Source organism: Chelon labrosus (genome assembly GCF_963514085.1).
Source record: "Chelon labrosus genome assembly, chromosome: 3".
Lineage (NCBI taxonomy): Eukaryota > Metazoa > Chordata > Actinopteri > Mugiliformes > Mugilidae > Chelon > Chelon labrosus.
The window spans coordinates 4,886,212-4,900,466 of NC_140339.1; the positions used below are offsets into that span (position 1 = coordinate 4,886,212).

The following is a 14,255-nucleotide window of genomic DNA, read 5'->3' on the forward strand; positions in this document are numbered from 1 at the left end:
CGCATAATACTTGGCGACAGCCGAGGCCGTTCGCTTAAAATCCTGTGTAAATAGACAGAAACTTTAAAGTCAACAATAGTTTGGATTCTTGGTTTTATTGAAGCCAGGGGTCTGATAAACATTTTCCTTATCTTTGTCGGCGTAAGAAGCTAAAATCCACATGGCAGCTTGAGAGGCTACAGAATTGTGTTAAAGTCATACAATCAAACTTCTGAATTAATTCCAGAACACACACACACAAAAAAAATGCAGCCAGCCATGTGCTTACAAAGTCCCGATATATCCGTAATACAAAAGGACTGGAAGCAGAAGCTCAGAGTCTTGAAGGATGTCGACGGTCAATAGTGGTCGAAGGCAATTCAGTTAGGATGTGAAGAGGCTTTTAACTGACGTCCGAGTACAAAAGTTACAACAGCTTTTCATTATTCATTATATCTTGGGAAGAAAGAGCAAGTTCAGCTTAGAAACCAAGACAGCACTACTTCTTCTCCGCTCGGCCAAACGCCAAATTTAACAAGTGTGGCCACTGATCGTCAACAGAAGTCAGGGCGGTCAGTCAAGTTTGGGTGACATTTTAAAAAATTTCTTTAACACAGAAGCTTTACATGGGCAAAAAGCAAAGTGGACGCAGACGAAAACATGCTTTAAGTGAGGTGTAAACACAAGCAAGGGGACGATTCATGAGCAAAAAAGGACACACCTGAAAATGAGAGGACATTTATTTGGTTTATCTACTTCCAGATGCCCCAAAAACATCCATAGCAAAAAGGTGTGGCGGCAATGATGACTAGAAGACTGATAGAAAATTTACAGTAGAAAGGGGTTAATTCCATAGTTAACCACCCGGGGGCACCGTCCATATCTTCAGCAGCATATGCAGATAAATAATGCAGTGTTACTGTGTATGTCAACTTCTTGGTTCATTACAAAATGCTCTAGGAAGGCAAGGCAAAAAAAAAAGAAAGAAAAAGAAAATAATACGCATTCTGTATCTTTAACTGCAGCAACAGGGAACGAGTATAAGTGTCCGAGGAAAAGTGCTTATTTCAACATGTGGCGGTATTGCTCCTGGCTGTTCTTAAATTGTGCTTCATCTACTTCAGCAACAGACCCGCAGGTGCACATTCCACCCAGTCACCAAAAAAAACTAAAATAACAAAAATAAAATAAGAGCTTCATTCTGATCAAAGTAAACCCAAGAATTGTTGTGTAGCATCCTTCTGACAATGCATAAATCAGACTGTACACCAATATGGTCTTGTTGTTATTCCCTTAATGTTTGCCGACAATGCATTGTATTGTAGATAATATGCTCTACTGTAACACATTCATGGTGCGTCTCCTGTGCCTGCTGAAACTCCACGCTTGGTTGAGCAGAGTAAGCCGTGCTAACATTTTACAGGGTGTCATTAAAGAGAGTTTTGGAGCAGGCCAGATGTTTGGAATGCGAGGACTCCATGCAGGCAGAGGGTACAAACGGCCACTGGTTAATCTTATGGACGACTACCGACAACAAATACAGAAAATAGTGACTAATATGCATCTTTGGTTCCATGTTCCAATTCACTCCGGTTGTCACTTTTGCTATTATCTGAATAGCAAATAGCTGCTCTCTTCACGCTTGCCATTAATTCTGTAAAAGCTACTCACTATCCATAGGATTAAGGGCCTTGCATACAGGCTTAAGAATGACATTGTACACTTAATTCGTTTTGATTATGGTGCCATGAAACCATATATGTTACAGATTATTTGATATGGTACAGTATAATTGGTTTAATTTAAAAAAAAAAAAAAAAAAAAAAAAGAATAGAAATGACATAAGACAATTAAGCAACCCCTTAAAGACACACAAAGTAATGAAGAGCATTCCTGTGAAGGCAGGGTGCCGAGCGTGACAAACTGTTAGCTGTACATTGAAGGCAAAGGTTGTCGTTTTAAACGGGCACTAAAAGAAACGAGCTGACTGGACAATAATGGTTTCCTACAAGGATGTGTTCCTACAGCTAGAAATTGGGAATGTTTTAACCTGACACGCGACGTCAAGTGCGAATAAAACACATGACACCGAAGGAGGACAGTGCTTTCAAACACCGAAAAAAGGAAACAATATGTTGTTTTGTTCAAACCACAGCAAATAATCGCGTGTATTTTGGCTGCAAACGAGTGGTTTCAACCACAGTAAGTCTGGGGGACCCCGTGTTGCGTGGTTTCTTCTTAATATCAGCAGCCTTTACAGTTTGCATGAAGGCATTTAATCTATTAAACACTATGAACTAGGCCACAGAAATCTTATTTCTGAAAAAAAAATAACAAGAGACCACAGGCTTGTTGTACATTAACAAAAATGTAAAACGAAATAAATTATTTGGATGACAAGAAATGGATAAAACAAAAAAAAGAAAACTTTCAACTGATGGTGCTACAGTGCATTTCCTCTTGCGCAGACAAGCACCTCTACTATGACACAAACAGCTAACTGTGCGAGGCACTTAGGAGTTATAGTAGGAAAGATGCTGCCCAAGCCCCTCCCCAAATATACACACACACACCTGTAGCTAAAGAAGCGATTCTGCTGAAACCTCTAAGCCTGTCAAATCCCAACCAGTCTCATTTAGTCAAAGAAGCTATTCTCAATTTGGACAGAAATGCATTTTATACAAAAAAAAAAAAAATCAAGTTAACCTGAATAATTCTTTTTTTTTTTTTGTATTTATATTTACAGAATCCTTCGAGATGTCTAGGGAAATGATATGATATGCTATCAGCTATCCGGACATGTTAGTGTCATGACGTCAGTGGCATTATTACATGTTATGTGATACAGATGGATGTTTCCTTTCAACCAGTAAATGGTGCAGAAAATAAAATAAAGAGAAGGAACTTCGTATAAATACATCAGTATCATATCCAACAATTTTTTTTTTTGTTTTTGCTTTTTACATACGACATATGTTTGCAAGTATTTTAATTGCTTGCTTTTCTCAATTAATATATTTAATGTTTAAATACCGTTCCAATTGCAACCAAATTCCTTCCATGAGATAAACTGCAGCCAGAGGCCACAGGACCAGTATATCGCCACCTCTTAAATTCCACGAGGAGAAGAGTAGTTTTTACCCCAGAAACTGGGGGAGGTGGGACCTGCAGCCCAGCACAGCAGGCTGGCTGCCAGGGAGTGTGCACACATTTCCATAAACTGACATCCCTCACAAAATAACATTTACAGTGGAAGAGAGGACAGAAACAAAGCCAAGCCTTCAGCACTTATCATCTCACTAACACCTCCAGTATCTCTCTCTCCCCCCCCCCTCTCTCCCTCTCTCTCCCTCTCTCTCTCTCCCTCTCTCTCTCTCTTCCCATCTCACCAATACATCTGATAGCATCTGAAACTCATTTGGTGAAACCACTGTGTGCGCTGACTGATATAGGCGTTGGGAATTTGGTCATTTTTTTTTTTTTCTTTTATGCTCACATGTACATATATTTTATCCAGAATATTTAACGCAGTGGACGATGCAGCTGTTTTTGTTGCCTTCACGCTTCGTTCTCTGTCGGCGGTGGTATGTTGTTAGCAGAAACCATGGAGTCTTGTTTGCGAGTCATCCTGTCCAACTCAGCCTGGACGTCAGTCAAACCCGGCTTCTGCCCTTGGAAAAAAAACAGGAGACAAAACCCAAAAGTAATCTCCTGTAGCGTCTGTGTGTTTTCACAAAGTTTTTTTTTTCGGCGGCCAGAGAGCGGGATCGGACGGCGGTGTGTTCCCATGCAGCTGATTGGTGTCGGTTTGTTGTCGCGGTTATCACACATGCAAAACTAATCATCATCACACAAGAAGGGAGCAAGAACTCATGCATTATCCCTTCAGCAGGGTCTCAGAGATGTTACCGCTGCTCGGGGTTGGAACAAAAAGTACATGTCAGTAGCCTCAGGCAGAGACGAGTTATGCAATGATTATTTTATAACGTTTAACTGGGTACATTCTTCAATGTCACAAGCTTGACTTTGTTATATCTACCTTATATAACAAAGTCTTCTAACAATAAAAAAAAAAAATCAAAAGCTCAAGCTGGAAACATGATATTGTTGACATGCAGGTAAATTAATTAGGAGAGAGAGCAGTGGGATATGGCATGTGGCATTAGTTCCGTGAGAGATGGGTGGTTTAGTGCATACAGGCCTGTCACAAGTGTTCTCAGCTGACAGATGTTCAGTCAAAGACACCTTTTTTTTCCCTCCACTTTAACCTTCTTACTCAGGGCTGTAGAGATAAAACTCCAGACAGCAAAAAGGCTCCACAGCCACTGACAACATAAGGTCCTGTATCTAACTAATCTTTAAGAGCGTGCTGCTCTGAAACGGATCTAAACGTACATAATACTGCTATAATACTTTGGTAAAAAAAAAAAACATCTGCTAACCTGTAAAAAAGAAGGGCTGTCAAAACCTAGAGTCTGTTTTCACTGAGATCACAGGTGAGGACACTGGAACAAGAGCTTGTACCTGTTTTCTTGGCAGACCCTTGTACTCCAGCTCCAACTGCTCCACTTCCTGGGCTCCCTGGGGCTCCAGTCTTTTTACTCAACAGGCTGTTGAAGAAGTTAGCCAGCACTCCCTCATTGGCTGCCCCTGCTGCAGGAGAAATACTTCTGTATTAAAAACAATCTCAGACTTGTAAGAACTGACAAAGTAAACCGGATTCATAGGCTTTCAGTAGCTTGTAAATATTATCATATACCGAAGAAGAGCTGCAGAAACCAACTGTTGTGTGAATTATTCAGGTGTTACCTCTTGGAGGCAGTACTGCACCTCTTTAGGAAACACTGTTCATGTTACGTCTCGGCACAACTAGACAAACTAGTAGTTTTTGGAATACTGGAGTCTGTCGCACGAGTCGGGATAAAAACCAAACCTCCTTACCCTTCATGTTGGGGTCAGGCTTCTTGACTGCAGCCATTGGCGAGCCACTGGTTACGGTTGGTTGGCCAGTGCGACCCGCAGGCCTTGGAGACCCTGAGGATGTCCGTCCTGGAGACTCCTGAAACGCAGAAACCAAAGAATGAGTGGGATCCAAAACAAAAACAACAACAGTTTGTCCAACCAGAATAAAAAGAATGAGCTTGAGACGCTTACTGTTGCTCCTCTTGTTGGCGTGGCTGGTTGCTTGGCTAACAAAGACTGTAGAAAGAAAAAAAAAAAGTTTCAACATGAGTGGTTTGACTTAGATGCGCTTTTCTGATTCCAACAATTCCTATCCAATTTCAACCTAATTTTAAAAGCCTGCACACTGTATGTAAGATACGGGAAAGGGGAATCAGTGAAGACAAAAGAAGAGGGAACTTTAAATAAGTGAATCTAAACAAACACCGTACAGTCCTCTAAGCTGCAAAGATGAAGTTTCAGTTGAGTTTTGTTTTCAGCCTGCCTTCCTGATAAAATTTGTCGACAAAACAGGAAGTAAGGATAATGTTACTCGCCGTGCGGCAGTTTTAGATGTCAACCAACACACCAGTGCAGAACGCAAATTTGTTTAAAAGTGTAATAGCAGTTTAGGATCACCACAAAAGAACTGGTCCTTGGGTGTAGCAGGGCCTAAATGTCAACCAAACCTGTTCATATCTTCTCTCACACAGCCTAAATAAATCATGTAATACAGAAGAAGGACTGACACATACCTGTTGTTTCATCAGGAATACCTGCTCATCCTCTGCATTTATCTCTTTGTCATGAACCAGCTGATAAGAGCAAATGAGAAATATAAGAGAGTATAAGATACCATATACAATAAGCTATGAATGAATGTGTATTACTGTCATGTCTATCTCCAGGTTTAGACTTTGCCAGTATTTGCGTTGTTATACCTTTCGTACTGGAGGTTTTGTGATAAAATCTTCAAATGGATCTTCTGGTCTGACTGTTGTGAAGTTTTCGTGCAAAATCCCAATTTTCTTCTCATTATCCCATCCAGATGGACTAAAAAATAAATAAATAAACAGTAAGAATGACGGTGTATAACTGCAGTGGGTGGATTGATATTTTGTTGTAGATAATAAACCAAAATAAAAATATCATCACTCACATGAACACTGCATCCTTCTCCACCACTAAGGCAGGTGTGATGAACTGAAAGTCATACATCTTATGTACTACGTATTTGTAAAGCAGATCCAGGTTCTTCTCCTCTTTGACTGACGTATAGATCAGGCCAGCTCCATCTGTTTAATTCAGTTAGGGCAGCAACTGTTGTTTGGATGTCACATATGGTACATTAATAATAAAAAGGACCTTAGAAAAACCTAACGGGCTGGTACATTTCTGTCCTTTTAATGGCCCATCTTATAAATCTAACCACCACTACAGTGATAAAATTACAAACCATCGTGCACTGAAAGGATACATTGTAAGCAAAATCGCCTGATGTAGGACTGGATGAAATCGAAGTGCTCCTCTCTGTAGTCATGCTCCTTCTCTAGTACGCTGACTGCATCACACTGAAGAATAAAAGATTAAAACAGGTAAATATTTTAGTAACACAGACAATAAAATCTCTAAACAGTCTGCGAGAAACACAGATAAAGGGCGCGTCAATACTCTTGCAATTGACGGCTTGTACACCAATCAGGCATAACATTAAGACCACTGACAGGAGAAGTGAATAACATTGAGCATCTTGTGATAATTCAGTGCTTTGCTGAGAAACTTTTGGACCTGGCATTCATTCGTGTGGATGTTACTTAGACATGTAGCACCCAGCTAGACCAGACCAGACAACCCCACCCCATAAAAATGACACTCCTTGATGGTAGCAGCCGTCCCAGGATGCAGCCTGACACAGACACACACACACAAAAATGCTTTAGGAACAACTAAAAAAAAAAAAAACATGAAGAACAGCACAAGATCCCAATTGATCAAGTATCTGTGGGATGATCCACAGAGGGCCATCCCCTCAACCCATAGGACCGAAAGGCACCAGAGACATAACCCTCAACCCGCACAACACAAAAACATCAATGTTGAAAAAAGAAAAGAAGCACATTCACCACTTTCAAGTCACAGCTAGCATGTGAAGCTCTGCTGATGATTACGCTGCTTTTTAGCACAAGTACTTGCCTGGAGGGTTAGCAAGCAAGTATAATGGCAGCTCTTTATGAGAGGATGCCGCCTCACAAAGCTCAACATAAAAGTGAAGGGGCATTTAAAGGTTAGCACAAATGTATCAGTGAGGAAGAGATGGACTCAGCATAGGATTGGAAAAATGTGCTTGTCATGGTGGCAAGTGACAGTGAGAGCGCCCGAGAGGCTTTTAAGGAAGGTTTTCTATTTCTGTTCAGTCAAGCAACTCGGTCCTTAAAAAAAAAAAAAAAAAAAAAGTGAGAGAGGTACTTGGCTAGAATGGAGGTGTCTGCAAAATTCACTTTAGAAAAATCAATCAGGTAGCTCAAAATCGACAGCCTGAAAGAGGATCTGGAAAACTGTTCAGCAAATGACCTTATCCTGAAGTGAGAATCTTTTCTGCTTCCTCTTTCTAGAAGTAATAGCACTTTGAGAAGTGCCTGTACAAAAAGCTAAAAACTGGCTCATTTGGGGGAAGTGTCACCAACTGTAAATAAGAACAAGACCCACAGGATTTGTGAAGAACAAACGACAGATGTCATCATGGATTTGCCTGACTCTGCTTAGCTCTGGGCTAATTCATAAATGGGTAAAGAGATGTAGCATGAGAGAAGCTGAAGCAGGCCACGTCCTTAATTATGTACAACATTAAGTATTGGTATAATTTTTTTTAATATTAGACTGTAAACATGTTTATTTCTGACTGACTAGTCTCAAACGACAATTCAAGGAACTGTTTTCAGCACTTCCACGCTGGTTTCACTTTTCAGCGTTAAAGATTGCTGCTAGGGGAAAACACAGTAGGTAATTTCCAAAAAGAAAAAAGGAAATGGCTGCAGCATTGCCCATCAATTGCCTTAGTAATTAGACCCAGCACAGTCTCCAGATTGAGTCCGTGGCTTCACATGTTATAGTTTTTGAACTTCAGGAAATATATTTACCTTTGTGCAAACTATTAGCACTGGAATGCCCAGGTTGTGTGTGAGTGTGTTGTCCCCAAGTGGTAGCACGATGGCCTCATCTTCCCCTGCTGGCGGGGCCCGTCGTTGTGGGGAGGATGGGGTGGCTTCCTCGGGTTCTGTGTACTCCTGGAAAGCTTTCACCACTAGGAGAAAGACAAAGAAATAAAAGACTGGTGAACATCCAGGTCTGGAAACAAAAAAAAAAAATCACAGTTCAAATGAAAATTAACTTTCCATTGTCTTAATTTCTCTCGTCTCTTCCTATAGGCTTAATTATGAAAGGCATATGCTTTCTTATATTGTTTTCCATGCCACTGTTTTTACCATAACTAACAAAAGAGTATTTTTATTCCTTAAATAAAGCTGCCCTTCTTTTTCCAAATGACAACACTATCAAACTGGTATGGTATTTCTAACATGCAGTTAATATAAAGTGACCTGAGAATAAAACTCTCTAACGGTATAACAGTTGTTCAGAGAAAAGGTATAAAGTTAAAGAGTCGATCAAAAGACCTAAAATACAAAAAACACCAACAAGCCGACTATTTAAAGTTCTTGTAGTCTGTCCCTGCTCCAACGTGTATATTTTCAGTCTGTATATTTGGAAAGTGTTTCGAATAAACTTTATTGTCATCACAAATAAATGCCTGCATCTGGCCAGTGGCTTTCCAAACCTAAATGTGCTCTACATATAAAGTTGCCATGCGTATATAGCGTAGTATTATTGAAAACAATAATAATCATGTCACATTTCCACTGTTACATAACAGGCCTTGAGTAAAAGTTAGAAAAAGATAAATTAATGGCATCCTTTAATGTTTTCCTGTTGTGCTGCTCCAGATGTCCAGACATTTACAAAGCTTCAGTGTGAGACAGTGGTGGTGGTGGTGGTGGGAAGGGGGGGTTATATGCAGGAAGCTTTGGCCTGCTTCCTCAGGAGCTTTGAGAATGCAGTTGGGGACAGCCCACAAAAACCAGACTTGCTGTTTAGAGTCAACCCCTCTACTTAAAGACATGGGATTTTGCACATGGGACGAGAACCGGAGTTATAGGCAATCTAAGAGAAAAACATTCTTGGGACACAGGATTACAAATATCCAGGCTGAAGTTTGTACATTCTGTTCTAGGAGAGTAATTCCATGCCAATTTAAAACCATGCGAAAGCAAGATTCAGAAAAACTCTGGCCTTTTTTTTTTACCTATTCAAGTTTATATATAGATATATGCTGGTATATAAATATAACACCGAACCCAATTTGAAAATATTTGAACAAGTGTCAAACGCAGTCACACCTTCCATTAAATCGGTCTAGTTCAAACCTAAACATGGCACAAAACTAGAAAATGTGTTCAATGAAAAACACAGATCAGTCAGGGAACGATTAAAACTTTACAATAGTCACTTCACTGACAATATTTCCGAATAAATGCCTCCGTAGAAAAACGTATTGGTAAAAATGATCCCTTCAACAATGCTGGCAGAAGCAGGAAGGATTGGATTCTGTAATACTTCTGTTTTTGTCATAAATTCAAACCAACAGGGGTGAGTATTTTAGGAAGAGGGACCGTGGGTGTACTGTCACTTTAAAATAAGAAATGAAAGAGACAAAGACGGACAGACTTTGCCCCACTAAGACCTACTTATCTCTTCCACAAACAAAGGTGAGGTTAAAATGCAGCTCAACTCATAATTAATGACTTCTCAAACACCTAATTGTGTATAACTTTAAAAAGTGAAAAAAAAACACAAAGAAAACAAAGGAAAACAGGACAGCCCTGTTGTCAGTAGAGGCCTTGAACTGTTCAATAGTTAAAAAGGCTGCCTCCAAACAAGTCAGCGTGATTTCCTATGACACCATTCTCAAATACTATAGCTAAAAATAAAACTTGTCTCGCCTCTACAGCTGAAGTCAGAGTAAAATATTTCTCATTTCAACATGCGGTCGAGAAGGAGGAGGTTGATCCTGTAATTTGACTTGAGACAACTCGAGAAGCCAACCTACTTCAGTTACAGCACAGGAGTCAGAACGTCCGGCCCACTGACTGAATTCAGACCGAGTGAGTTTACGTCCTTTCCGTTCCCTGACGCTGCTCCTGGATGGGAGGGGAACCATGATGCAAGACGCCTGCAAGACTCTCTGGACAAAAGCCACACACACTTCCAGTCTGTCTCTGTCTCTGTCTCTCTCTCTTTCTCTCTCACTCAAACATGTCATGTCCACAAATACGTAACCGTCTGACAAGGTCTCGCCAGTCTGCTACTGACAACAAAAGTGACAAGCTGAAAGGTGCTTCATCTGGATGACATGCCACGGCTAAACTGGAAGGCTGACGATGGAAATGGGTGGGGTAAAATGACAAACCACTACTGGGAAAAAAAACGTCTACACTATAATAGGACTGCAAATTCTCAACAGAAGAGAAGGACCAGGGTTACATCTAAAGAATAAAACTTAAGGTGTATAAAATCCAAGCAGTATTTTCTTTCTATTGCACTGTTTAACTGAAAGGTGACTATGCTTAACTAATGACTAAAAGGGACGAAACAAGCACAAAAGAAGGAGCAATTAAATTTCTTCTACTTAAGTTGCTTTAGTCATCACTTAATGAACAGCTTCCCTTTTATTTTTCACACATATGCCAACAGACTTAACCACTTGTTAAGACTTGTTGCAGGACTGGCAACAAAACACTTTTCTTTCTCAACTGTCCTTTCATTTCACATTTAATGGCAATAGCGGCAAGCAATGTTTCCAAGCAGACGAGAACCTTCTGAGGAAAGAAAAATAAAAACATCCTGCAGGCTGAACCAACTCGCCAGAAAAGCAAACAATCTTCACAAACACAAAAGAACTGTTCATAAAGTAGAGGAGATGACCAATTCTAAAATTAACAGGGGAACAACGTCTGAGTGCATCACACACATTGATCAGCAGAACTTGCCTCCAGCCAGAGCACACAGCTGAGGATCATGGGCCTCTCCGGTGATGACCTAGAATCATCCATGACTGACAATGTGTAACGCTATACACTGCTTGTCGCTCTGCAGCAACCAAGTTCTCCTTTTTCCCAGCAGCCAGCCAGCGAGGAGTCGAGCTCTTATTATGTAAGACTCCTATCGCGTCCACTCTGGGATGCTTCAGGCACCTTTGCTAAGCAGTGTATCCTTTTAGTCCACTCCTCAGATAGTCAATTAGACTAAAGGTATGCATCTTCTATTTGCCTTTAAGTCTCAGATTTTTGCATTTTAAGACATGCAAACAAATCACCAAATTAAATCAATCTTTGGTCCGCTCTAAGAAAACAAGGGCTTATTCAGATTTATGCTGATCCTTTTTTAGTTTTTTTGAGTCACAGGCCCTGTTCCATAGAGACAATTCAATTTTATATTCTGTTAATATAAAATAAGAGTTGACTCTTCGGGTTGAGTCTAAATAAACGGCTCATGTTCATCATGGCTGCACAGATAAATAAAGGCGAGCCATTTGGATGTTTCAATTCGATACCATCCGCAAAATTAGCCAACTGTGGGCACATAAAAGTCCGCCATTACTTACTCTTCTGCTCCATTTCTCTCATGTCCTCTGGAGGAATCTTGAGCTTGTCCACATGGTCGCGTAGCACGCTGGCCCACTTCTGCAGGGACTCCATAATGGTCCAGGGCCGCGACATGTCCGCAACAAACACAGCTAGACAGTCGGGTAGCGACTGAGCTGTAACCGCAAACTTAAGAAGGCCTTTGTGGTATAGGTCCCCATCCAAGATCCAAACATTACAGCGAGTAAGGTCTGCAAAGGGAAAAAAAAAATGAATAAAACACGAGTTAAATACAAGCAACAGGATTACAGTTATAAACTACTGTAGCATGTAAATGATACTGATGTTCAACTCACCATCCCTGTCTTCATCATGGACATTTAAGTACAGATACTCCAGTCCCCTCCCTTTCTTGCTGTGATCAGCTCCTTGAAGTTTGGCCATAAGCGATGATTTTCCTGATCCATCCTCACCTGCAAGATGTTTTATTGCTGTGTTATCTTTTCTCCTTATTAGTGGCCACTACAACATTGTTAAATAGAATAGAATAGACCTTTATTGTCATTGTCACAAGTACAATGAAATTAAAAGTGCTCTCCTATCAATGCATCACTAAATAAAGATTTAGAAGAATTAGAATAAGAAAAAATACATGCTAGTATTGATGTTTTGATGCATCCCTAAACCATCACTTGGTTTTCATTTACAATATTTCCTCCTTAATGTCTCGCGCAAATCTTCCTGATCACAAGTTGTGCTTCTCACACTTATGGATGGCTCACCCAAATAAATATGACCACACCCAGGAAGACTTCCCTGTTTTTTTGTGTGTGTGTGTGTTTTATGTCTGCTGTTCAAAGGTGTGGAAGGCTGTGCAGCTAAATGTGCAGACTGTTTGACAAAAAGAAAATCACTAAAAGGTCTGAAGCCTTTGTGATATCAGTGAGGTTTGCTTGCTCTCCACGCGCCTCAGGGTGCAGAAAGACATGTGGCTCAAGTAATACTCACCAAATACCAGAATGTTTTTTCCTGACGGCAACTTTGAACTCGACCTAGTTGATACTTCACTCAGTATTGAGGTCCTACAAGGAAAAAAAATGCAAAATTAAAAAAAAATAAAGAAGATGTCATGCAGTTGTCATTAGATTGACTGTCCTGTTGCAGCTCTGACAGCTCTCCCCGTCTCAGAAAATAAGCTGCTATGAAAACAGTAACTTTTCAGCTAATGTTATAAACTATTACTTAAATGATTTGGATTTTACGACACTCTCAGCTGGCCCGGTTTTGAGTCCACGACAACACACGAAAAAAAAGAAAGAAAATCAAAATAGGAAATGACAATTCATCTCCACTGACCAGTACGTTAGAGATAAGTAGCTATGCACCTGAATCCATGAAACCTGACAAGCTGAAGCCGCATAACAGTGCGATCCCCAATAATGCACTTGACATAAAGCCAGTATTAATTTTCTGCACACTTCGATTAGTCGGTTGAAAGTATTCGCTAGCTTGTTAACGTTCCTGTTAGCTTAATGTACCCTTCTCAAAGAGGCTAACTACTGTTTAGCTCATGTTTTGGCATAAACTGCTAAAGCCCCGACAAAGTGAAGGGCTATCCGGAGCTTGACTAGTTAAAATAACATTTATTTAATAAGTAAAAAAACAACAACAACCATGCACCGTTAGCTAATCAGCCCAGTTAGCTGACGTTAGCTGACGCGCTAATACAAGTGACGCTAGCACACTGACCGCTCAGCTTCAGTTAGTGCTAATATGCTAATGCTAGCCGGGCCGGTGTTTGATAGGGGAGCAACCGGCAGTGACAAAGCAGAACCGTGGCGGCTCTGCTCGTCCACGAAGGTGCCCCGACGGGGACGAAGTCGCCTAGAAGAATAGCATAACTTGCCAAAGGTTTTGTCCTTCTTCCTCTTCGTTGTTATTGTCGCCTGCCCCGGCTGCGCCCGGGAGCTGTTTCTCCAGAACGGGAGCCATCTTCTCTTTCTACTACCACAAAGGCAAGGCCCTGCTGCTTGGGCACCACTAGCGCCGCCTCTTCATCCAAGGAGCCAAGGGTGCGTTGGATTCATTGACAGCGACGTCGCGCCAGAAACTAGAGAGCCGCACCTCACTCGACTGCAACATTTACAAAACAGTTAATAGCGATGCAAAATAATTGTATGCACTACAATTCGAAAACTAAATATATATATATAATAAAATAATATTAAATACATATATGTGTTGTTTTAATGGTTTAATTGTGGTTTTAAATCACCAAGCTCTTACTTCTGGCCACTGCCCAAAAATGATGTCATGCCATTTTTTTTTCCTTCTTTTAACAGCTGATGTGATATCAATAATTAACTTGTTGCCAACACTTCAGTTTCCTTTCTCGTCTGGCTTAATGTCGATTTAATCTGTAATGCCTGATCCTACAAGTTCCATTGGTCAATTTTAGCCGATTCATGCAGGTAGCATAGCTGTGGCCAGTTGCAATAAATCGAGTGTCATCCGTCACATACAGATGAGGAGTGGTGCAGACTGATGGCTTGTTGCAGGAAAGATTTCCTGCGGCGGCCCTTGAGGCCACAAAGTTGCCTGAGCCTTTTAGAGAAGGTGTTCTGCTGCCTGTTTAGGATA

At 40.7% G+C, this 14,255-nt stretch overlaps 1 protein-coding gene across 2 annotated transcripts; it reads right to left on the minus strand.

Annotated features, from left to right (window-relative positions):
• Positions 1-86: 86 nt before the first annotated feature.
• On the minus strand, positions 87-13,985 carry dync1li2 (dynein, cytoplasmic 1, light intermediate chain 2). 2 transcript variants are annotated; one of them, XM_084541574.1, is made up of 13 exons: positions 13,522-13,985; positions 12,624-12,697; positions 11,972-12,088; positions 11,636-11,866; positions 8,058-8,221; positions 6,398-6,491; positions 6,080-6,215; positions 5,862-5,973; positions 5,676-5,735; positions 5,134-5,178; positions 4,921-5,038; positions 4,504-4,632; positions 87-3,645 (listed from the first exon to the last, which is right to left on the minus strand). In XM_084541574.1, exons 1-13 carry the CDS (start codon positions 13,605-13,607, stop codon positions 3,629-3,631), a joined length of 1,383 nt encoding a protein of 460 aa, XP_084397700.1. In that variant the 5' UTR covers positions 13,608-13,985; the 3' UTR covers positions 87-3,628. The 2 variants fall into 2 exon arrangements, with proteins under 2 accessions (XP_084397700.1, XP_084397699.1); XM_084541573.1 differs by having other exon boundaries at positions 87-3,650.
• Between the last annotated feature and the right edge of the window lie 270 nt (positions 13,986-14,255).